Here is a 26621-nt window from a genome sequence, read left to right as displayed (position 1 = left end):
AAAGTGGTTTGTAAGGGTTTACAACCACTTTAAATGCCTGGTAGGCCTCGGGGTAATATCTCGAGGCGAACGCGAAGGCATTCTCCGTGTTAAAGTGTGTTTCCTGAAGCATGATTATATCTGCCCCCGAGTGCCCGCACTCCCTAAGCACCAGATGTCTCTTCCTGTTGGAGTTTAATCCGTGAACATAACCTTAGCCATAGTGAAAGTGATGGATATGTGCAAGTCTAAAGATACTAATCTGGTCCAGCCGCAAGGATGCCATGATGTAGAAGGATGGAGGGCGCTGGGCACCGAGGGGAATCCGGGTAGTTGCCAAGAGCATGGGTGAAACCAAGGAAGGGAGGAGGAGGTGGGAAACAAAGGTAGGGAGAGAAGAGAGAGAAGATTAGTAAGTACAATATATATTGAACAAGGTAAACCTATCAAATAAATAGTGCATGTCCTGTTTAAGCACAGGACTAGTCAAGTTCCAATAGGTCTGTTCGGCCTGAAGTAAGAACAACAGGCCAGAGAGACTCAGAGGACTGTGACGTCAGATATCAACTGGCAACAGTCTCATGCTAGGGGAACCAGGGATTAACCAAGGGGGGATCTAGTAATCGGGAGAGTGAACGCTCTCTAATCTTCAACAAGAAGATGCTAAACAGGTGAAATAAAGGACACTTGGGGAAGACTTGGGGGTGCAAATGGGGCTAAAGGGTTTGCCAGGAGTGTCTGTCAATGGTAGGTGTAGTCCGTGATTAGGAGTGCCAGATAGAGGAGGCACAATGCAGTTAGCCACTTTTGGGTATAGCTGCTTTGCAGGGAACGCCCTGACCCGAGAGCGCTTTGTTTGAAGAATGGCCATGGGGTGGCCACTAGGTCCCATTCTTGGAGACGGGGGACAGGGAGTCCCAGTGTTTCGCAGAAGGCATCCAGGTCTTCTGGGGACAGTAATGTGGCTGATTGGGCTTCTCGCTGTGCTGTTGGGCTGAAGGGGAAACCCCATCATTAGATGATGTCCTTTTCTTGTAGAGATAGAAGCAGAGGTTGGTGAAGCCGGCGTTTCTGTAAGGTGATCCAAGAGCGGTCCAGGAATATCTGTATCTGTGTATTGTAGAACACTATCTTCCGGATGGAGCGGGCCTTGTGCATGATGTCCTCTTTCAGGGGGTAGGAGTGGACCCTGCAAATTACATCTTGCGGTTTAGAAGCAGGGCCCTTAGGGCATAAGATTTGGTGTGCCCTATCCATCTCAATGGGTTTGGCCGGAGGTTCTCCCAGGAGGTCATTGAAAAGGGTTTGAAGGGTGTCTTGTAGGTCTTCTGGGCCTTCTGATTCAGGCAGACCCCTGATGCTAATATTGTTTGTTTGCCCCCTATTGTCCAAGTCCTCGACATGGTGCTGCATGTCCCTCAGTATGAAACGGTTATCTGCACCTTGCAGTTGTGTGCTAGCTTGGTTTCTTGGATTTCCTCCTCCGTCATTTCCACTCTGTCTGAGAGATGTTTGAAGTTGGTTTGGAGTACTTGGATCTCAGCATGGCAGGTGGATTTAACATTCCCAATTAGTTGCTTAAAGTCCTCCTTAGTTGCCATGGCTTTGAAGTATGTCTACCATGAGAGATGTGGCTGGTGGTAGAGGTCTGGCCCCATCTGGTGCTAACCACGGCGGAAGGCGTGCAGGGATTTTTGGGGGTACAGGGAAGCCTCAATCAGGGCCTGTGCGTGAGGCTGCATTTGGGGGGGGGGTTGCATCTCGTCCCTTGCCGGGGCTGCTGCGGTGAGGGGAATTGTATCCACAGGTCCCCTGAATAGGTGGGAGTTGGGGAGCTGACTGCCTGAGCATAGGTGGCCTGACTTGCCTCCCAGTGGATGTTGATAGGTTGCCTGCAGTGGGGGTGTCTTTGTGCTTTAGGAGAAGCAGGGTGTGGAGGACAGGCCTGCTGTGTTGTTGTTCCCTTCTGATGCATGGAGGAGCTCAGTGTCCCGCTTGTGAGTGGGATCAGGCAGGGGGTGGAAAGTCCTCTGTTTCCTCTGAGGGAGCTGGTGAGCTGGGATTCCCTGTGGACAGGCCGGAGTCCAAAGCCGTGCGCAGCATGCATGGATAGGCATCTGTACACTGTGTGTACGAGGCCTTAGTGGGGCAGACTGGGGCCTGTAGGAGGCCTCCCCCTGGAGGGTAGGATTAGGGGAGTCACTTACTGCGACCATCGGAGGGGGCAGCGGCCTGGTTCCCATCCATGCTCAGTCAGATGAGCTCCGTAAATTTTAATGCACTAAAACACACTATATTGCCCAAATGTTTGATGAAATAAAAAAGGTGATCTTGGGCCGAGTACATGGATACCAAACACGACATGCTTTAAAATTGCACACAAACGAGCACATCAATTTTTAAAAGCCTTTACAGGTTACCACTTTAGATTTACAGAGGAGGTCTACTGCTACAATGACTGCTCTCAACCTTGACCTTCGCGGTGATACCTTTACAAGCATGGTGCAATTGCTGTTTACATTTGACGCCAGACCGATGCTTGCGTTCGCCTTTGCATGAGAACAGAAGGGGACAGGGGTGCTTTTTTAAAAAAATATATATTTTTTTGCTTTTTGATCTTATGCTGACTGCTAGCTGTCAAATGATGGCCAGGCGGCAATCATATGACATCCTCACGTTTTAAACAGGGAATGCGCGCGATCATGCGCGCGCATCCCTGTTCCTTCGGTGGCGGCGTGTCACGGAGACACCGCTCGCCACAGAGGGGGGTGAACAGCCATTGGGCATGGCTGTTTACCACGTGATCGGCCGTGATGAAGTTACGGCTGATCACAGATGGTTCCACCCCCACTGTGCGCGTGATTGCGCTGCGCGTCGGTGGCAGCGTGTTCCTGGGAACACTGCTCGTCACCGACACTGGTAAACAGCCATTGGCTGGCTGTTGACCCACGGGATCGGCTGTGATCTTTTCGCAGCTAATCACTAAATGTAAACAAACCGCAGTAACGAGATGTTACCGGGTTCTCCGCCTCACACACCGATCGCGTGTGAGGAGGAGATTGTGGTAACGTCTCGTTACCGCTTACAGTACACATCAAGCACACTAACCCCCCAATAAAGAGGACCTGTCACCACCCATTATAGTACCTGTCACTCATAGTCCATCAGAGTACCCGAGTACCTGTCTCCAGCCCATCAAAATTCCCCTTGTACCTGTCTCCAGCCCATCAGAGTACCCGAGTACCTGTCTCCAGCCCATCAGAGTACCCGAGTACCTGTCTGCAGGCCATCGAGAGTACTCGAGTACCTGTCTGCAGGCCATCGAGAGTACTCGAGTACCTGTCTGCAGGCCATCGAGAGTACTCGAGTACCTGTCTGCAGGCCATCGAGAGTACTCGAGTACCTGTCTGCAGGCCATCGAGAGTACTCGAGTACCTGTCTGCAGGCCATCGAGAGTACTCGAGTACCTGTCTGCAGGCCATCGAGAGTACTCGAGTACCTGTCTGCAGGCCATCGAGAGTACTCGAGTACCTGTCTGCAGGCCATCGAGAGTACTCGAGTACCTGTCTGCAGGCCATCGAGAGTACTCGAGTACCTGTCTGCAGGCCATCGAGAGTACTCGAGTACCTGTCTGCAGGCCATCGAGAGTACTCGAGTACCTGTCTGCAGGCCATCGAGGGTACTCGAGTACCTGTCTGCAGGCCATCGAGAGTACTCGAGTACCTGTCTGCAGGCCATCGAGAGTACTCGAGTACCTGTCTGTAGGCCATGCCTCATAGACTATACGTTTGGGTGTTTGCTTTCCAAAATGGGGTAATTTTTTGGGTAATTTCACTGTACTGGTGCTCCAGGACCTTTAAAAGTGTGATGGGTAGGAATGAAATGAGATGTGTAATTTATGCTCCTAGAACGCCTGAAGGTATGTATGTGGCCAGGCTGTGTAAAAGTCCTACACATGTGGTATCGCCATACTCGGGAGGAGTAGCAGAATGTGTTTTGGGGTGTAATTTTTGCTATATACATGCTATGTGTTAGAAATATCTTATAAATTGACAACTTTGTGTAAAAAAAAAAAAAAAAAAAAAAAAAATTTCATTTTTTTCCACATTTTCCAAAAACTTCTGGAAAAAACTGAACCGTTCAAAAGACTCATTATGCCTCACAGATTATACGTTGGGGGGTTAGCGTTCCAAAATGGGGTCATTTTATGGGCAATTCCATTGTCCTGGTACTCTAGGGCCTTCAAAAGTGTAATAGGTGGCTGTGAAATGAGATGTGTCACTTCAATGTTGGTGCTCTGTATGTGGCCATGCTGTGTAAAAGTCTCACACATGTGGTATCGCCATACTTGGGAAGAGTAGCAGAATGTATTTTGGGGTGTAATTTGTTGTATGCATATGCTGTGTGTGAAAAATAACCTGATAATATGACAATTTTGTAAAAAAAAAAAATAATAATAATTAAAAAAAATCTTCATTTTGCTAAGAATTGTGGGAAAAAATATCAATGTAAAAAACTCACCAGCAGCATTCTCAGGTTCCTTGTTGAGATAGGAGAGCCCGAGAAAACCATGGAAGAACATTCCCTCCCACTGCTTGTAAAAGCTGTCTAGGGGCTAATTAGCTGCTAGGATTGCTTTTACATTAAAAACTTCTGGCTGAAAAGTATGATACTAAGATGATACCTAAACATGCAGGCATCATTCTGGTATAACCCAGTATGTTGCTGGTCCTTGTTGGGCATATATTGTAATCTTTTTTTTTTCATGCAGCCTGTGGGCTGAGCAAAAAAAGAGATTGATCAGTGGGTATGCCCACCATTAGAATACCTCCCCTCATCCACGCACTTCTAATGACGGGCATACATGCACCATTTTGTTTTTAACTGTGGTGGTGAAATCGCCTCCTATAGGCCAAAGCATGGGGGCATCCGCCCCAAAAGTTAGGAGCAAAGTGCTCCTCTTCCCCTGCTGCCCCCATGCCTCGGCATATATGCTCTTCTTTTTTTTTTTTTTTTTTTTAACTGTGGTGGTGAAATCACTTCCGACAGAGCTGGAGTCGCTGCTTTATGTATCGTGGAAGCAAACTCTGTTGCTGTCAAGATAAATAAATCTGCGCTGCAACTGAATGGCGTACCTGCTAAGCAAATGATGGTTAACAATAAAACAAAGTAACATTACAGTATAACAATAAGACATACCTACAAAGCAAATACAAAAAACAATAGTAAAAAATAAAACATTTTTTAACGCAATCTGTGCCTAAAATATATATATGCCAAAGCATGGGGGCATCCGCCCCAAAGTTAGGAACAAATCGCTCCTCCACCCTTGCTGCCCCCATGCTTCGTCATATATACTCTTTTTTTTTTTTTTTTTTTTTTTTTTTATTGTGGTAGTGAAATCCCCTCCTACAGTGCTGGAGTCACGGCTTTATGTATCATGGGAGCAAACGCTGTTGCTGTCAAGATAAATAAATCCGTGCTGACGCTGAATGGCATACCTGAAAACAAAAAAAAGGTTAACAATAAAACACAGTAAACAGTAAAGTATAAAAAAATTACCGTATTTTTCACTTCATAAGACGCACCTGACCATAAGACGCACCTGTGATGAACGCGCGTGTCAGATCCCTGCCCTTCTCGCTAACTGGCAACGAAGGACCGGCCAACCTCACACCACGCTGTCACTTACGTAACAATGCCACACTCAGCACAAAGATTTTCCAGCTTGCAGGACCACAATCTAGGTGCGGGCAGCCTGAGAGCGATTATCACTGGGCTAATTACACAATTAACCCTTTAACTGCCACCACCACCGTTTAAAAGACAGAGCCGGGGGGACTCATAATTTTAGAAATACCAATTATAATTTTAGAATAAGCGCCTGCAACACACACTGCCACCACAGACAGGTCTGCTCGGTGCCTTACTCTACCACAGTAGCGCTCTTTTAAGAGACAGGTTCGTTTATAGTTTGCATCAAGAGCTTTAAAGACAAGATTAACACTTTTCAACATAAGGGTTTATTATGAAAAGGTCAAGGTTGGTGCGAATAAAACATTTACAGAAAAAGGATGTTTCAAAAAATAAAGACAATATACAGCCACAAAGAAATAAGGTAGAATTAGGAAGGAAGAATACTTGCAATTAATGTCCAAGGGTTGATCAGAGTTCGATCGATGAGCAAAGGTAATCGGTTCTCAAACTTGACAGATGTTCCTGCTTGGATGGTAAAAAGAGAACTGACCATTGCCTTGGCCTCTCCTCTTTTCTGTCAAATCAAAGGGGGTGTTGACAGCGACCAGTGACCAATCGTCTGGTCATCTTGTTTAGGGGTTGGTTGCTGGGAGGTGTCTACACTCATGACCCTGTCCCAGCTACACTTTGTGATACATATTCATATCTCTGCCTCTCTACTGTTTATAGACTGCAGATGCCCATTTTAGTGATCAGCATGATATTTGCTTCAAAACAAGTACACACATGACAGGGTTCCCATTTCAGGGTTACCTAGGAGGAGTAAGGGGTCCCAGTGGCTTCCCATATGACCTCGCATAGGGGTGTCTGGACTTGAAATGTTAGAAATTATCTGAGGAAACTAAATATGTCCATATTATGGCTGTGCTATGATTGCTTTGGAAGTTAAGAAAACATGTTGAAGTTTCAAAACTATACTAATCTGTCTGCACTCTATGGTTCTATGTGGTTTGAGGTATTTACGACGGGTATCTGTTGGTTCTCTGAATGGAGAGGGTGACAGTTTTATGATAGGCCTAAATATCTTGCCAGGCAACATGAGCCTTGTTTATTGACCTAGCCTGGTTCTGCTTCCTCTGCTGAGATAACCTTTCTTTCCTTTTGAAAATTTTAAAAGCTTTGGATTCCTAAGACAGGGAGGAGGGAGTTCAGATTGTTCTGTAATGTTACAAGGTAGCCAAGCTGTTATGGCTGTGTTCCACACAACATGGCAACTAGTTACAACATTTCCTGTCCCGGACGTGATATCGTTACAGCACCTAGGTTTTAAAGGTTGAAAACAAGAAAAAAAAAATATTCTCAACCAAATGGTGTACTAAAATATTTTCCAATGCCCATGAAATGCAGAGTGACCATTACCATAGAAATGCAGACTGACCATTACCATAGAAATGCAGACTGACCATTACCATTGAAATGCAGAGTGACCATTGCCTTACATGTTATCCCAGCAGCCTGCCTATTCCTCCTGTCCTCGGTCCGCCCTCCTCCCTGGCCATCGTTCCTAGGAGCCGCACCTGGTGCCCACAGGGGGTTTAGAAGTCTGTCCCCTGCTCTCCTGCTTCTCTTCCGGTGGTGGCAGCGGGAGGCGATGCGAGCGGTGGCAGGATGCCATTGGCAGTGCTTATCGTATATTCGCACCATAAGACGCAAGGACATTTTCCCCGATATTCCTGGGGGGAAAAGTGCGTCTTATAGTCTGAAAAATACAGTACATACCTCAAAAGCAAACATGATAAAACCTAATAACAATAAAACATTGCAGAATACAATACATTAAAAAAGACCAGAACAAAAGAGCGAGAATAGAGAGAACAATAAAATGACAACTAATTTTTTTTTTTTATATATTTATTTACACCTTTTTTTTTTGTAACGGTTCCAAGTTCAGGTCTCTTAAAATTCGATGGCATCTTGGCAGACCCTGTGAAAGTGTGTCCTAGTCTGTGCAGTGCTTTACCCTATGCTAATACTCAACTAGTGTGTGGTAGCATTCAAAACATTCACCAATGCAAATACCAGGATTGTAAGGACAGGAGGGACAATAATAACTGGTGTCACGCCTATATCCACACTTGCTGCAGACACGACATCTTCTTTTGGGGGCTTGTTGGGTAGGGGTACTCGGGAGGACATAGGGAAAATGCCTCTCATGCTGCTGGCTTACTGCATTTGGATTGGGAAGGTTGGGTGGAGCACCATCTGGAAACAGAAGGGCTCTGACGATCTTTTCCTGGAATTTAAGGAAGGATCCAGTCTGTTCTGAAGCTCTGTATAGCACATGAGTGTTCAGCAAAGCCAATTGAAATAAATAAACAGACACTTTTTTTGTACCAGTGTCTGACCTTACAGGCAACTAGGTATGGCGCCAACATCTGGTCGTTGAGGTCCACCTATATTAAAGTTATATTCGTGGACACAGAGGGGTTTCTCCACAACACCAGTTGCCATAGGAATTTGGACCGACGTGTCTGCATGAATGGAGGTAAGAACGAAAACATTCTTATTATCCCTCCACTTCACAGCAAGCAAATTATTCTACATGCCTCTGGGGTAAGCCCCGGCGATTAGGTTGCACGGTGCCACATGCTCCAATCTGATGATCAAACAAGTGACTAAAAAGTGTCACGCTCGTGTAATAATTGTCCACATACAAATGGTACCCCTTTCCGAATAAGGGTGAGACCAAGTCCCACACAATCTTGCCAGTGCAAGATTGTGTGGGACTTGTAATCTGGGCAGTTTGGCAGCTCTTCGTGACTATCTATCTTTTCCCTCGTAAACCATAAAACTACATGTATAGCCTGTGGCCCTGTCACATGGCTTATGCATCTTGACCCCCGTATCTGGCACGCTTGCTGGGAAGATACTGCTTGAAAGACAAGCGGCCAGAAAATGTAATCAGGGACTCTTCAACGCAGACAACTTGATGGGGAGTAAACCAGTCTGCAAAACGTTGGTTGAAGTGGTTTACGAGGGGCCGAATTTTGTAGAGCCGATCGTATCCAGGGTCTCCACGAGGATGACAGAGTTAATTGTTGTTGAAATACATGAACTGCAAGATCTGCTCGTATCGTGCCCTGGTCATGGAGGCAGAGAACACGGGCATATGGTGAATTGGGCCAGTGGGCCAATATGATCGCAACTGACTCTTTTTAATTATGCCCATGAGGAGGGCTAGGCCCGGAAAGGTCTTAAATTTGGAAACCGTAATTGGTTTCCAATCTCTGGCAAGGTAGGACTAGGGATTAGCGGCGATGTACTGACCAGCATACAAATTACTTGTCCACAATAGATCTATAGAGATCTTCAGTGAAAAACGGCAAATAAAAATCAAGTGACCAGTGGCGTAACTAGAACCTTCAGGGCCCCGGTGCAAAAAATGATGGAGGGCCCCCCTGACCTCCGGGCCAGGGCCCTTCCCACTGATCTCAGGGGCAGCAGGACCTGGATAGAAGGGGGAACAAATCCCCTCCATTTTCCTCATGCAGCCACTGAATGCCTATCAGAGGGAGAGGAGGAGAAGCAGAATTTTAGTGGCTGCAGGAGAAAAATGGAGGGGGATTTGTTCCTCTAAATGCCCCCCCCCCCATCCAGGTGGTCAGGGGCAACATTTGTGCTATTGCAATTGTAACCCCTGTAGTTACGCCCCTGGGATGAGTGGGTGGCAGCGGTGTTGGTGGGGGATGGGATCAGTGGCGATTGGGGAGGGATAGGATCAGTGTCATCGGTGGTGGGGGGTGGGATGCGTAGCAGTGGCGAGGGAGAGATGGGATGAGTGGCAGCAATGGTGGTTGGGTAGGGATGGGATCAGTGACAACGGTGGTGGTGGGGGGATGGGATAAGTGACAGCGGTGAGGGGGGTGGGATCAGTGGCAAGGGTTGTGGTGGGGGGGGATTGAATGGGATGAGTGGCAGAGGTGGTGGGGGAATGGGATCAGTGCCAAGGGTGATGGTTGGGGGAGGGTGGGATGGGTGGTAGTGGAAGGGGGGATTGGTATCAGGGTATCAGTGCCAGTAGGGGTGGTGGTATCAGGGGATCAGTGGCAGTAGGGGTGGTGGTATCAGGGGATCAGTGGCAGTAGTTGTGGTGTGGGGGGATCAGTGGCAGTAGTGGTGGTGTGGGGGGATCAGTGGCAGTAGTGGTGTGGGGCGGGGGGATCAGTACAGTAGTAGTGGTGTGGGGATCAGTGGCAGTAATGGTGTGGGGGGGGGGAATCGGTGCAGTAGTGGTGGTGGTGTGGGGGTATCAGTGCAGTAGTGGTGGTGGTGTGGGGGTATCAGTGCAGTAGTGGTGGTGGTGTGGGGGTATCAGTGCAGTAGTGGGGGGTGGTGTGGGGGTATCAGTGCAGTAGTGGGGGGTGGTGTGGGGGTATCAGTGCAGTAGTGGTGGTGGTGTGGGGGTATCAGTGCAGCAGTGGTGGTGGTGTGGGGGTATCAGTGCAGTAGTGGTGGTGGTGTGGGAGTATCAGTGCAGTAGTGGTGGTGTGGGGATTAGTGGCAGTGTTGATATTGAGGGATGGGTGCCACTCACTTGCAGATCACTCTGTTCCCCTTCCTTGCTGGGTCTTGCTTGGATGAGCAGTAGCACTGAGCAGAGGGGATGGGCGGGGCCTGTGAGTGCACGCAGGGCCAAAGAAGATGGGCGGAGCGGACGGGTACTGTGCCCGGGAGTTCAGGCAGAGAGTATGGGTGGAGAGGATGGGCGAAGTGGGCGGGGATTGTGCCCCTAAGTGTGGGATGAGAGGATGGGTGGAGAGGATGGGCAGAGCCTTGCAGTGTGCCCGTGAATGCGCTCGGTAAGGATGGGCGGATCAGCAGGAGAGGATGGGCGGAGCCTTGCAGTGTGCCCGTGAATACGCTCAGTAAGAATGTGTGGATCGGCAGGAGAGGATGGGCGGAGCGGACTCCCCGTGAATGATTGTACACCGTGAGTGTACTGTACTTTCTCCCAGGCGACGGCGGGCCCCCCTACAATGGCGGAACCAGAGGGCCCAGTCGCCAATGCGACTGGTGCGACCCTGGTAATTCCGCCACTGCAAGTGACATAAAATCAGCTGTGTCCACCTGAATGCTGGGTTGGCCAGTGAATGGGGAAAGTATGGGTGCTGCAGAAGTGGTGGGTTCCCAATTAGGATTAGTGAATGCAGCAGGAAGGGTACTATGGGCTCGACGGGCCTGTCTTTGTCTTCTTGGTGGCAGCGTGACACTACTCAGCAGCTTGAACTGCACTTATGGGACTCGCCACGTGTTACTGCAGTGCTGGTTTGACTACGACCAGGGTGTACTAGGCCGCTGGTGCTTGCCAGCTCACCAGAAGGATGAGCAGCACTATTACTTCTCTGCTCCATACGAGAGCCCTGTGGTTTTTGCACCTCAACAGCAGAAGAAGATTGGAGCCTGACCCTGGCAGGGACCTCAACTCCATCGTCGGAGCTATCTATCATGGAGCTGCTGTCGTCTACAGGATCGTATTCTGAGCCTGAATCTGACAGATGAGTGACTTCCTCTTCACTATCTGTCATGCTCAGAAACGTGTAGGCCTCTTCACTAGCGTACCTTCGATTTGCCATTTTGGTCTCTAAATTTACTGGTACACTAGTGAGATTCACAGGTAAAAAAGCTCCTGACTGTTAGCGACCGATTCAAATGCTACCAAAAAAACTATTAGCGATCGCAGGGATCAGGCCTGACTCTGTGAATGCTGCAGTTATGTGTCTTGTGTTTTGTAAGTGACCGTGATCGATCAATACTGCACTTGGGTGGGCTGGGCTTGGTGGAGGGGCAAAACGCAGGTGCTAGCAGGTATCTGGGCTGATCCCGCTAATACTGCGTTTTTGGGAACCCTAAACTGCTGAGGACGCTAGTATAGATCAGATATTGATCCGTTCAGATACTATACCACTAAGGTAGGTGTATGCTGCGTATAAATAAAGGAATATTCCTGAACTTTGTTTTATCTCATAATTACTTTGAAATTGTTTGAATGCATCAATGCAGTGCATGTTATCTCAGCTTGCAGAGCTTGGATTCATTAAATGAGTTTACCATAAATGTAAATATAGCAGAATATACAGCCTCATGCTGCATAACTAAGCTTCAATTCATGCTGAATTAACTAAGTTATTAATGTATCTTAAATAAAAAAACTATCTTTAGAAAGCATTTTATTCAAATAATTTTTTTACTTTTTTAAAAAAAAATCATTGATTTTTATCCACCCTGTGCAACAGTAACTCAAATAACCACTCATTTCAACCAAAGTATGCAGAATACCATCTCTGAAGACACACACTGGGTGCCACTCCTGTTAGCTAAGAACAGGAAATTGAGGCTACAATTCGCACAGGCTCACCAAAAAATGGACAATAGTAGATTGGAAAAACATTGTCCTGATGAGTCTCGATTTTCAGCTGCAACATTCAGATGGTAGGGTCAGAATTTGGTGTAAATAACACAAACGCGTGGCTTCATCCTTACATATCAACTGTTCAGGCTGGTGATGTAATGGTGTGGGGGAAATTTTGTTGGCACACTTTGGGCCTCATTGTACCAATTGAGCATTGTTTAAACTCCATGGCCTATCTGAGTATTGTTGCTGACCATGTCCATCCCTTAAAGAGGGTGTCCACCTAAAAAAAAAATTATTAAAAGCCAGCAGCTACAAATACTGCAGCTGCTGACTTTTAATAAATTGACACTTACCTTTCCTGGAGTCCAGCGATGTCAGCACCCGAAGCCGAGCAATTGCTCAGCTCTTGGCTGCTGCTGGCGCCATTCTCGGTGAGGGAATCAGGAAGTGAAGCACTGCACCTTGAGAATGAGAATTGTCTGCGCTCTCTCTGGGACCCGTGTGACAGCGCGGTGGGACAGGAAGAGGCATAGACTCCCATGGTTATTTGAGCAACTACAAATAAAGTGTAAATAACCATACAAAATATGTAAACAGAAAATGTCCACTCAGTCATTTAATGTTCTACACATATTCTCACTGTGTGATTCTTCTCTCACAAAACATACTTAATTCCATTTGCACTATGTGCTTCCACTCCAACACAATCAGTGATGGTCCCCTTGTTAACACACTCGCCTTTCTGCCGCCACCTTTAGTAATACATATCAGCTATGCCCCAGATGAAGATTTTCTTGGTATCCTTGCTTGAATGCCTCCTATCTGCAGTTTTGCTGATTATAAAGAAACAAAGGGAACACCGCATAGACTGCAAAACTACAAAACTGTAAAAATAAAGTAAAATGCACTCATAATATTGGTGCACCTATCATAGTACACACATAAGACCACTTATCCAGCTTCCATTCATCCCAACCGTAGCTCTCCTTGCTGCTGGACAACCCATTTTGCCTGTCGGCTCACTCCCAGGCAGGCACAACCAGTCTCTACATTACGTATTGTGTCTTCGTCTCTTCTTGCATAGCAAGCCACATAAAAAAATGTTTTTTTTTATGTGATGGCCTGTATCCAGCCTGACTGATACCTAAATGCATCACTTGGGGATGCATTCCCAGGGTCGGTCCACTGAATCTACCAATAGTGTCTACCACTCCCATCTAGAAGGGTTGAATTGGGGGGGGGGGGGGGCGGTGGGTGTCCACACCATATGAAAAGGAGCCTTTCTTGGTGTTGCACAAGGACAAGGTTGTTCTAAAGCGTAAGGCCTCCTTCCTCTCCAAGGTGGTCTCTACCTTGCACCTTAACCAGGATATTGTCTTTCCTTCCTTATATCCTGCTACAAAGCATCTTTAGGAATTTCCATGCATTGTTTGGACGGTGTGCATGCTTGCAGAGTTTACTTCTCGGCTACTGCTTCCTTTCAGAATGTATATTTTCTCTTTGTGTTTCTGTATGGCTCATGCAAGGGTCTTCCTGCATGTCGTTCCACCATTGCAAGGTGGATTGGACAAATTATCATCAAAGCCTATAGTCTGAATGATAGGATGCCTCTCTTCTCTGTAAGAAGGCACATTCTGCCAGATCTGTAAGTGCTTCATGGGCTTTTCAGTGACAGACATCTGTTTTCCATATTTTCAAAGCTACCAGCTGGGCTTCTGGTCATAAGTTTAAGTGTACCAGGTGGATGTTCAAGCCTCTTCTGAAGCTAGAAGTGGCAAAAAAGCTATAGGCTGCTCTCTAAGCCCTTGTACACACGGTCGGACATTCCGACGTAAAATGACCGATCGGACCGTGTTGGCGGATAATCTGACTGTGTGTGGGCTTCATCTGACTTTTTCCGTCGAGATGTCTGGCCAACAAAGTTTGAGAGCTGGATATACATTTTTTTCCAAAAACATGATCCAATCGGACGAATTCCGATCGTTTGTAGAGAATTCCGATCGGACAAAGTGACACGCATGCTCAGATCAAATTCCTAGACCAAAGCTATTGGCTACTAGCCTGAACGTAGTCCCGTCGTAACTAAATAACGTCATCACGTTACGAACGATCGGATTTTCCGACAACTTTGTCAGACCGTGTGTATGCAACACCAGTTTCGGACAAAATCCAACGGATTTTGTTGTCGGAATGTCCGACCGTGTGTACTAGGGCTAAGACTTTGAACTATTTGGTTGTTATGTAGGATAGTTGTTTTTGTTGCTATGTTGCCCAATTTTTAATCCAATCCAGCATCTGAGATGTGCCGAAAGATGTATCGAATCCATGGAGGTCCAACATCACAATTTACATGACTTTGAGGATCTGCTGCCGACAGCTTGGTGCACTACAACATACCTTCAGAGGTCTAGTGGCATGGGTCAGGGCTGTTTTTTTGGTGGCAAAAGGGGGACCTACTCAATATTGGGTAGGTGGTCATAAATACAGTGCCTTGCGAAAGTATTCGGCCCCCTTGAACTTTTCAACCTTTTGCCACATTTCAGGCTTCAAACATAAAGATATAAAATTTTAATTTTTTTGTGAAGAATCACCAACAAGTGGGACACAATTGTGAAGTGGAACGAAATCTATTGGATATTTTAAACTTTTTTAGCAAATAAAAAACTGAAAAGTGGTGCGTGCAAAATTATTCGGCCCTTTTACTTTCAGTGCAGCAAACTCACTCCAGAAGTTCAGTGAGGATCTCTGAATGATCCAATGTTGTCCTAAATGACTGATGGTGATAAATAGAATCCACCTGTGTGTAATCAAGTCTCTGTATAAATGCACCTGCTCTGTGATAGTCTCTGTTTGTTCTGTTGAAAGCGCAGAGAGCATCATGAAGACCAAGGAACACACCAGGCAGGTCCGTAATACTGTTGTGGAGAAGTTTAAAGCCGGATTTGGATACAAAAAGATTTCCCAAGCTTTAAACATCCCAAGGAGCACTGTGCAAGCGATCATTTTGAAATGGAAGGAGTATCAGACCACTGCAAATCTACCAAGACCTGGCCGTCCCTCAAAACTTTCAGCTCAGACAAGAAGACTGATCAGAGATGCAGCCAAGAGGCCCATGATCACTCTGGATGAACTGCAGAGAACTACAGCTGAGGTGGAAGAGTCTGTCCATAGGACAACAATCAGTCGTACACTGCACAAATCTGGCCTTTATGAAAGAGTGGCAAGAAGAAAGCCATTTCTCAAAGATATCCATATAAAGTTTGCCACAAGCCACCTGGGAGACACACCAAACATGTGGAAGAAGGTGCTCTGGTCAGATGAAACCAAAATCGAACTTTTTGCCCACAATGCAAAACGATATGTTTGGCGTAAAAGCAACACAGCTCATCACCCTCAACACACCATCCCCACTGTCAAACATGGTGGTGGCAGCATCATGGTTTGGGCCTGCTTTTCTTCAGCAGGGACAGGGAAGATGGTTAAAATTGAGGGGAAGATGGATGCAGCCAAATACAGGACCATTCTGGATGAAAACCTGTTGGGGCCTGCAAAAGACCTGAAACTGGGACGGAGATTTATCTTCCAACAAGACAATGATCCCAAACATACAGCAAAATCTACAAAGAAATGGTTCACAAATAAACGTATCCAGGTGTTAGAATGGCCAAGTCAAAGTCCAGACCTGAATCAAATCGAGAATCTGTGGAAAGAGCTGAAAACTGCTGTTCACAAACGCTCTCCATCCAACCTCACTGAGCTCGAGCTGTTTTGCAAGGAAGAATGGGCAAGAATTTCAGTCTCTCGATGTGCAAAACTGATAGAGACATACCCCAAGCGACTTGCAGCTGTAATCGCAGCAAATGGTGGCTCTACAAAGTATTAACGCAAGGGGGCTGAATAATTTTGCACGCCCCACTTTTCATTTTTTTATAAGTTAAAAAAGTTTCAAAAATCCAATAGATTTCATTCCACTTCACAATTGTGTCCCACTTGTTGGTGATTCTTCACAAAAAATAAAATTGTTATATCTTTATGTTTGAAGCCTGAAATGTGGCAAAAGGTTGAAAAGTTCAAGGGGGCCGAATACTTTCGCAAGGCACTGTATATGGCTGATTGGGGTTTGTGTGTGTATATGTGTTTGGGTGTGAGTGTGTGTGTGTGTATATCAATAAATGTCATAGAATTGTAAAACTGGAGTACAGTTTCCTTTGTATGCCTTCACACAGGTTTTTGATACAAGCTGCATTAAGGCAGCCTATGCAGTTTGGCTTAAATCGTAACTGCCTTGGAGCGGTGTTTAAATCTACTATATATGTCTATTGGAACACCAGTTAAAATGGATATCAGTGCACATTTACTGTGTGCTACTGTAAAAAAAAAAAAATATATATATATATATATATAAATAGCTAAATCTTTAGTTGATTGATTTTTCCAGTTAAAAAAATATTGTGTTTAATGTGTCATTTCAGCTGTTGGAGTATGAGCCAAAGTCAGAGGATCAAGTGCCATTACTTTTAAAGATGAAAAGAAGTAATCTTGCACTTGGCAAAGCTATTGAAAGTGGAGACACTGATCTTGGTAAGTGACAATAATATAGTAGTGTTCTGAGAAGGAAACCCACTTCATTCTACTTTATCCAACATTTATAATACCATATTTCATAATCGTACATTACAGGACACACAAGAAATAATTCTTGAGCCATTGGGTTATGCTCATCCTGCAAGTGATTGTAAATTGGCAAAGAGCAAAGCTTGTCCTAGCCCTGCATAATCTCTCCACTACCATCATTGCCTTTGTTTTTTTTTTGCAAGTGTCCATAGGTGATGAACCTGTCTTTCTCTGCTAAGAGAGTTTTTCTAAGATGCACTACTGAGTTTTCCAGCTGAGCCTTGGTGCATTATAGTAGCAGCAGGTCTTATTTTGTCATTATGGCTTATTATTTCCCAGACGGTCTGTACCAGGACCCATGGTAGGGAGAGTGGGAAAGACCTGTAAGCTGGGACTGGCACTGGATCGTTTGTGTGGCACTCCACTAGGCAGGAGGTTGCAGCGTTTGAGTTAGCTGGTGAGGTGCTATATCGATCCAGGGCCAGCTCTAAATCAGCATCTGGTTTTTCACTAATGCCCTCGGGGGCTTCTTCCTCATGTACTATTGTATCCAAGGAGGGTGCCCTTTCCACTGTATGGAAATGGAGAGGGGGTGCTGAGTTGGGTCTGGAGTAGGGTTAGCCCACATCCCAAAAATGTATAGGGAATTGATTCCTCTTAGGGGATTTTAAAGGGACAACTACTACTCTTGTAGTATGCTGAAGTAACAATATTTATTAGAGATTATTGTTAGTATTTTTTTGTGTGGGTGGACAAGACCGACGTTACAAAAAGGAAAGGGAAAATAGGTACATATAAAAAATATACATGATGCAATGATCAAAAACATTGAATACAAAATCAAAGATACACAGTTTATATATACCATACGCGTTTCGAGTACTGACACTTCTTCAGGGAATACAGATCAGCATATTAACACATATCTATAATTTGAAAAGAAAAAACAAATTTGAGAAAAAGCATTTTCAAAGAGAAAACAAAAAACAGCATGATAAAAATAATATAATCCAGTAGTAAGTTGAGATATGTACTGGCCATGTAATCTGTATCTTGAAACATCATGTATAATTGCAAATTTCATCCAAGATAAAAAGGAAGGAAAACCCTTTGTACGGAAGACAAAGCGATAAACAGTGTCACTGCTCTGCACTCAACGCCTAGCCCGGAGCCAGTGGGTCTGGTCCGTCAACCAGTCCCTATATTACTGTTCTTCCACAAGGGGTGCCAAAAACTCCCAAAAAAGGTGGTGGGTGTCCATAGAGCAGACCACAAATGACTGTGAAAATGGAGAGTACAAAAGTAATGCTAGGCTGTACTGAATGCTCAGGAGCTATCCAAGGAGGGAGCCGTTTCCACTGTATTGGAACAGTTGGCAGAACTAGGATTAATAGGATGACTGTAAACAATCCATGTCAACAACTCCCCAGGAGCTGTCTTTTGAGTTTCTTGTCTTAAGGTTTTAGTTGGATCAGGACATAGGATTTGATTTACTAAAACTTGAGAGTGAAAAATCTGGTGCAGCTGTGCTATTAGCCAATCAGCTTCAAACTTCAGCTTGTTAAACTAAACTGTGGCAAAAAAAACCTGTAAGCTGGTTTTTATGCAGAGCTGCACCAGATTTTGCACTCTCCAGATTTAGTAAATCAACCCTATAGTGTTGCCCTCTTTTTTTCTGGCTCCAAAACATCCTAAGGAGATTTGTTTCCACTGTTCAGATGTGGTTATGCTGTGCAAGTATATCTTCTAGCCACCACCATGATTCGTCCATCTGATGCCTTGTTTGTATTGCCTGAAAACTCCTGAAAGGGACAGGCTGCCTTTGAATCTACAATTGTTAGGTGGATTCGGCAAATTATTGTTCAGGCGAAGGACCCAAAGACAAAGTCTCCCCCCTCCCCTTTCATGTGAAGGCCTACAAAACGAGAAATGTTGCTTTCTCGGCTTTTCGGCATCCTGGGTCTGTAAGGCTCCCGCATGAGATATACTAACCAGCGCTTAGGAAAAATACTTTAACTCCTCCCTTTGTGAATAATCTCAAATAACCCCCATCAGCTGGAACGACCTTATCCCCCTGGAGAAGCAAAGCTTTTATAATACACAATGCCAAGGCTACAATACCAATATTACACCATGTATTAATGCCAAATAATCAATAGTGTCAGAAAAGTATTAAATATGTGATAATACAATATATATCCATATATATATATAGTTTACATGTCAAGGCTCGTGTGCTAAAAAGTTAAGTGTAAAACTGTCCACAGCAAAGTAAAATAAGTTATTTGCACTGTGCTACAAACATCTTTTTAAATGGACTATTTAGACCAGGCATCACAAAATGGTGGGCTGTGGTCCGGTTCCGGCCCAAGTAGCCATCCTACCTGAAACGCAGCCTCACCAAATAGTTCTCTGTGTGTCCTCTCCCCACCGCTGGCTCTCCTGTCTGCTGCTGCTATATTCACAGCATGGCAGGCATGCATCGGTCTGTCCTCTCAATTAGATCGCTGCACTGCCCCCTCCCCACACTGCCTGTCTTATTCACACAAGATGTGAAGCGTGGCCACTCTGGACAAAGGGAGGGACTTTTTAAGTTAAGAAGTGGGTGATTGGCTCCTACACAGCATGGCTGTGACGGGAGGCCAGTCTGTGCTGGGTCGGTCTGTGATGTGCATGGGAGGCTGCAATGTGGTGGATATCATGAGTCATAGCACCAACCTCTACCAGTCACGTGGTTCACTCTATTTATTGAATGTTATGGAAAGAAGCGTAAACCCAACTCCAGCGTGTAGTAAATCATAAAAAAATTGCTACTACTTACAGGCCGAAAGATTTTCCTGCTTAATGACCAGGCCATTTTTTGCGTTACAGCACCACGTCGCTTTAATGGACAATTGCGTGGTTGTGCGACCCTGCACCCAAACAAAATTGATGTCCTTTTTTTCCCACAAATAAATCTTTCTTTTGATGCTATTTGATCACCTTTGCGTTTTTTTAGTTTTTACGCTATAAACAAAAAACGTGTCAATTTTGGAAAAAAAAACAATATTTCTCAGCTTGCCTTCTAGGATGGCAACATATGAGAGATGAGAGGCTCCTCCATACAGGAAACACAATCAGTTCACAGCTGTTTAAAAGGCCCCACCTTACCCATTGTCCCTCAGTATTGATTGTGTTTCTCCCACAGCGAAACATTTGCTTATTTTAAAAAAATGTTCTATGGCCAGAAGACCAAGAGTCTGATGGTCCCACTGTGAGCCAAATTTAGGAATGCTGGTGAGGGCTACACTAACCTGCTGCCTTAGAGCTCCTCACAGGTTGCCACTATGGCATTGTGCAGGTGGTTTGGGTGTAACAGAAACCCCCGCCCTGCACGCAGCGGGCGCCATTTTGCTGAAGTCCAAGCATCCAAGAGCAGGAGGAGGGTTAAACATGCCCAGCATGACCCAGGAAGTGGGCTTAAAGCATGGAGGAGATGCCGGACTAGCGTGGCTGCAGAGGCTGAAGCATTCCTGTCTCACAGAGCTTAGCGAGCTGCAAGGAGCTGAATGAAAGTCTGTCTGAGCCCACTTCATGGAGAAGGAGGCTGGAAAGACTGCACAGGTGGCTGCAGGTAAGAGCAAGCCAGGGAGGAGTTTGTGCCATTTACCTATTGGGGGGGTGGGTGACACCTGATTAAGGAGTAATCCCCCATGCTCTCACCTGCAGCCATGATATAGGGGGCAGGAATAGTGACTGTTGGTTGTTCCCTCTTCTCTTGCAGATTCCCCAAGCACAGGAGGTCGCTGACAAACCACCTTCCTCATCCTCTAGCACTAGTGCCAGTAAAAAGTGCAGTAACTACGGGGAAAGATTGCCTAAATCCCACACCAAGCCATTTTTGTAATAGGTGTATGAGCAAACTTGCTGGAAAAGAGGCCTCAGGATTAATGAAAGATTTTTAAATCTGTTCAGGGGGAAATGTTGGCCACTATTAACTCTTTCTGCACTTCTGTAACCACACCCTAGGTGGTAGACTCAGGGCAACTTGCCTCTAAAGAGGGTAATGGCCCTGGCCTCCCCTCTTCCTTTTGAAAAAGTTTGGATCCTAGAAGAGGTGTGTGGGCATGCTACTTGGTGGAGTGCACACCGCCTAACTTGGCAGCTCTCTAGTGGGGACAGCAACTTGGAAGGGGCTGATTTTTGGCCTCTTCTCATGCGACCTTGAGGAGAGAAAAGCAAGCCCTGTGGCTAAGGGAAAGACAACGGTGGTGAGTACTTCCCCTTTTTGCCTTGAGAGATTAGCAGCAGAATCCATATTGGCAGCCTGGTGGTTTTCTGGACATTGAGATAGCACTCCCTCCCTCAATACAGGTGCTACTATCCTTGCCCTTGGGTCTGGGAACAAATAGCCCAGAAGCTTTAGTTAGACCAATGTCCACAGCTCCCTTTTACCTCAGGAAATGCTGTGGCTATTGCAATATTAAGTTGCCAGCTTCTCACTATAAATCCATTAATAAGGATAAATATAGTGAAGAGTAGAGACCTGTTAGACACAAATGGTCTCTTATAGGCGATTTCTGACACTAAACAAGGTACACATTCCTAAAGGGTTAATCGAAGGGACATGAAGTGGTCTGCAGGTACTTGGTGATTCCAGGAGTAATAGCACAGATTTCCCCTGGTCAGCAATGCACACCAAGTAATCTCAATATATTATCATTATTAATACGGTATTCTATTTTACCTTACAAACGCTACATTTAATGGTTTGGCTATTGAGGCCCACACTCTGAAGCGTGGGCTGTCAGGTTTAGTGGTATGGTATCTACCTTGGTTAATGCAAGGAAGCCGGCCTCCATAATTATATATTATGGAGTCTGAGAAGCATATGTCTCCTGGTGTGAAACCAGGGGTTGACACCCCAGGAAATAGGTCATAGGTAGAATCCTTGACTTTATGCAGATGGGGTGAGATATAAAGCTGGCCTTGAGTACTTTCGAAGGACAGGTCTCTGGTGTTATTTCAATGGCCACTTGCTTTGCATTCTTTGGTTCGTAACTTTTTTCAGGGGGTAACATGGCTTAATCTCCGGTTAAGTCACCCCTGAACCCTTGGGACTTGAATTTAGTTTTGTCGGCATTACAAAAACAGCCTTTCTTTGAGCCGATGCAACATATTCCCTTTTTGACAAGGAAACTATTTTTTCTGGTAACCATATCTGCCGCTTGAAGGGTATCCGAATTGGCTGCTCTTTTTTTGTAAACAGCCATATTATTATTCACAAGGATAAGGTAGTATTGCGTCCTCATCCTAACTTTTTACCTTCATTTTTTCCAGAACCCTGTTCTATGGAAGAAAGATCAAGAGAATGTGGTGAGAGCAGTCACAGTCTACTTAAAGGCGACTGATCAGATTCGGAAAATGGATGTTTTGTTTGTATTGCCTGAAAGTCATAAAAGAGGATAGGCAGTATCAAAATCTACAATTTCTAAATGGATTCAACAAGCTTATGGTTTAAAGAGATAGATTCCACCCTCTCAAATCAAAACGCACTACTCTAGGGCTGTTAGTGCTCCGTGGGCAGTGCATCACTAAGCCTAAATGCCTTAAATCTTTAAGGCTGCAACTTGGTCTTCAATCCATACATTTACCAGCTTCTATCAGGTAGATGTAAAAAGGCATGCGAATATCGCCTTTGGGCGTAGTGTGCTGCAGGCAGCAGGAGAACTCCTCTAGTCTCATGTTGCCCTAATTCTGTCTCCCTCCCCTCAGTTGGCATTGCTATGGGACATCCCACATAGTGATTACTATGGCTGTGTCCCATGATGTACGATTAAATAAAATAGGATTTTTATAACAGCTTATCTGTAAAATCCTTTTCTTTTGAAGTACATCATGGGACACAGAGCTCCCGTCCCTCTTTCTAGTATACATGTGTATTGCTTTGCTACAAAACTGAGGTTTTCCTGGTATGGGAGGGGTTATATAGGGAGGCAACTTCATGTTTAGTGTGTGCCAGTGTCCAGCACCTGAAGGTGGCCTATAACCCACATAGTGATTACTATGGCTCTGTCACTTTTTTGTGCCACGGACAGAAAATCCATTATGGGGACTTCAGATGTCCCCGCTACCCAGTCTGTTGGGGGCGAGGATGAGGCCAACAAAGTCTCTGTCCTTCCAGGGCTTTAACCGTGGGAATCAGTACCAACACTCTGTCCCTGGGGCTAAAGGAACGGACCTTGGCACCACGATGATCATAGAGCCTCCTGGGCTCGCTCCATATGTTGTCGTACCAGGGGCAGGACAGCTGCAATTCAATCCTGCATCAAGGAGATATGCACTACGATGCTTCTACATGGGTTGGCCTCTCCTTCCCACATTTCTTTGGCGATATCTAGCATCCCCCTGGGATGTCTGCCATACAACAGTTTAAAGGGGGAATAGCCTGTGGATGCTTGCGGATCCTCTCGTATGGTAAAGTTTTATTAAATCTTTCCACAAGACCATCTGTTTGGGGGTGGTAGACAGAGGTACGCAGATGGGAGATTTTGTATAATTTACACAGTGCCTTGGTAACCCTGGACATAACCCTGACAAGTTAAGATACCTTTTGGGATCCCCACTCGACTAAACACCAGGGCTAACTCCTTGGCGATAGCCTTAGCGGAGGAGTTACACAAGGGTATGGCCTCAGTATAGCACATCGCATAGTCCAGAATTACCAGAATATGCTGGTGACCCCAGGCAGACTTTACTACCGGCCCCACCAGGTCCACACCAATCCTCTCAAAAAGGGCCTTGATTATTGGTAGAGGGACAAGGGGACTGCGAAAATGAGGCAACGATGCTGACATTTGGCACTCTGGTCACGATTCACAGTACTCCCTGACATCTGCATACAACTCGGGCCAGAAAAATCTCTGGGTGATTCTCTCTCTCCCTGGTGTTTTTGATACTGAGATGTGCCCCCATTACATGACCATGGGCCAGGTCTATGAAAGGTTTGAAAACCAGTAGCTGTTCTACCCTGTTTCCTCCGCCTTTTACCACCTGATACAGTAAATTGTTTTTAAGGGCCATGTAGGGGAAAGACACCCCCCAGTTAGGATCCTCCAGGTTCCCCATCCACCATCTTAACGTTTTCTCTGGCTCTAATGAGGGCGACATCTCGCAGTTGCTCAGTACAGAAATCCTCTCTCCTGACCTCTAAGTTGGGTACCACATTCTGGCTACTCTCATTGTCAGGGTCAGAGCTGTTCTCCTCGTGCTGGGAGCTAGCTTCCAGGTCCTCCGGCTCCCCAGCCACGACAGGGAAAGGAAGAGGATCTCCGGCTTCCTCGATCCTCCCAGCAGCCTCCCCTTCCCTTTGGCAAAAAGGGTCTGTTGAGAGTTCCCATGCTTCCCCAGCAGGGGGAGCTCTATTTACCAGCCTCCCTTTGCTCTCCCATAATCTCCAAAAGTGGGGAAAATCTCTCCCCACTAAAGCTTCATGAAGCTCCCTGGGGCATCCCCACTGAATGTGTCACACTGCCCCAGGGAGGTATCAACCTCAACCTCCTTCTGGTAGTCCCGAGTGTTCCCATGGATACAAATGACCCCAATAGTACTGGGCTGTAGTTCTGTGGGGTTTACACAATCATTTTTGACTAGGGTCACTACTCTACCAGAGTCTAGCAGGGCTGTGAGTGGATTTCCATCCATTGAAATAACACACGTTTGTCTTTCGATGCGACTCTGACATGATGCAGCACATGCGACCTGTGCAAAGAGATATGCGTCTTTTCATACAAGCATAATCGCATTGTATATGTTCCTCATTTAGAGGACAGTTTGCAGCAATATGCCATAATTCATGGCAATGATAACACTATGTGCTCTACGCCAAGTCCCCTTAACAGTCCCAAAGACCTTCCTAGTTTCTTTGGCCAGTCTCCCAGTCTAGACCCACAGTTTCACTAGCTGTAACAGCAGTTTTATCAATCTTCCCCATGCTCTTGAACGCTGGAGCAGTCTTACCAGAACCGCTGGGCGATTTTTTCACCCCTAGACACACCAGGAACTAACACGTCACGTCCAAGTCACGTCCAAGTTACCTCCAAAAGTCGTGTTGCCCCTGTGTGAACCGAGCCTAAGCAAACACTACCGTGTGTGTAAATGGTCAATGAGTTTCTGGACTCCTGACAGATCCTTGCATCTTTCATCCAGTGCTGCACTGACATTTCTGGATTCCGAGTCATGGGGAAAGCAAAAGAGTTGTCAAAGGATCTGCGGGAAAAGTTAGCTGAACTGTATAAAACAGGAAAGGGATATAAAAAGATATCCAAGAAATTCAGAATGGCAATCTGCAGTGTTCAAACTCTAATCAAGAAATGGAAAATGAGGGGTTCTGTTGAAAACAAACCACTGTCAGGTAGACCAACAAAAATTTCAGCCACAACTGCCAAGAAAATTGTTTGGAATGCAAAAAAATCCCACAAATAACTTCATGTGAAATACAGAACTCTCTGAAAACATGTGGTGTGGCTGTTTCAAGGTGCACAATAAGGAGGCACTTGAAGAAAGATGGGCTGCATGGTCGAGTCGCCAGAAGAAAGCCATTACTACGCAAATGCAACAAAGTATTGTGGAAATTCCACTATATGCTGCACATAATCCATGTCTCCTGAGCTAATAGAGCACCCTTTCAGCTTCTTGGTATAATGCATGTTAGGAAACCCCTGTTTCCTGTATAGGTAAACAGACATGACCACCATCCTTACATCCTTGGTTCCACAGCTCAACTGTCCTAGAACCTGTGTTCTGTTTATTTAGAGTACTTAATAGGGCTTGATGGTTTCACAATAAGCCAATCAAGCAGAGACATTCCTTCAAACAGGAGGAATTATACAAATCTCAACCAATGAACAATGACTAGGGGAGTCTATGGGCATGTCTGGGCAGGGGCAGTGTGTGTGATTTCCCACCCAATTATAAGTCCTCATCTTCAGCTAGACAAAGGAAGCCGCATGGCTAGGCTTGAAATCATGTACGCTGTCCCCTATCATAACAATTCAAAGACTGCCATTTTCACCATTGACGTGAATCCTTATTCTGCATTGTTCAGAGAACAATGCATACACGGATTATTCTACCATTCCTGAGGATGGGAGATTACCTGCAGGAACACGCCATAGCCTCCCTACGTGTTGATCAGACACACGAGAGACACGAGCGCACATCCCCTATAACCGATAATGTCTTTGTAAAGTGAACACATCCCCCATAACTGATAATGTCTTTGCAAAGTGAACATGTCCCCCCCAGATGATCGTCTGTGCATTGCACAGGGGCCCTTCACTGGCGGACATATCCTACTCTGCAAACACTTCTCTGCATACTCAAGAAGCTTTCCACTACCAAAACATGTCTCAACCAGCCTTAGTCTGCCCCAGTCCGCACTTTAGAGCAGGCTACAGGAGAACGAACACTAGGAGACACTGTGACAATACATATTAAATACATCTTAATAAAATTTCCACAACAGTATCCAATATGCCAAACAGCAGAGGCAAGCCTCAAACCTTCTGGCACAAAGTCATTTGGAGTGATGAGCCTGAAATTGAGCTTTTTGGCCACAACCACAAATGCTACGTTTGGAGAGGGGTCAACAAGGCCTATGATTAAAGGTACACCATTCCTACTGTGAAACACAGAGGTAGATCGCTGATGTTTTGGGGATGTGTGAGCTACAAAGGCACAGGAAATTTGTCAAAATTGATGGCAAGATGAATGTAGTATGCTATCAAAAAATACTGGGGGAACATTTACATTCATCAGCCAGGAAGCTGCACATTGGGACATACTTGGACATTACAACATGACAATTATCCAAAACACAAGGCCAAGTTATCCTGTCATTGGATACAGCAGAATAAAGGTTCTGGAGTGGCTATCTCAG

The 26621-nt window shown here is 45.6% G+C and overlaps 1 protein-coding gene across 2 annotated transcripts in view; it reads left to right on the top strand.

Annotated features, from left to right (window-relative positions):
• VPS16 (VPS16 core subunit of CORVET and HOPS complexes) overlaps positions 1-26621 on the top strand; it is a 315475-nt gene that overhangs the window by 194651 nt on the left and 94203 nt on the right. For both annotated transcript variants that reach the window (XM_077448719.1, XM_077448718.1), the window contains exon 17: positions 16561-16669. In XM_077448719.1, the coding sequence (XP_077304845.1) occupies positions 16561-16669 (109 nt within the window). The remainder of the gene's footprint in view (positions 1-16560; positions 16670-26621) is intronic.

The sequence above is a fragment of the Lithobates pipiens genome, unplaced genomic scaffold (genome assembly GCF_037356315.1).
Source record: "Lithobates pipiens isolate NorthernLeopardFrog02 unplaced genomic scaffold, aLitPip1_a1.2 Scaffold_22, whole genome shotgun sequence".
Classification (NCBI taxonomy): Eukaryota; Metazoa; Chordata; class Amphibia; order Anura; family Ranidae; genus Lithobates; species Lithobates pipiens.
This window is presented reverse-complemented; position numbering and strand designations above follow the sequence as displayed.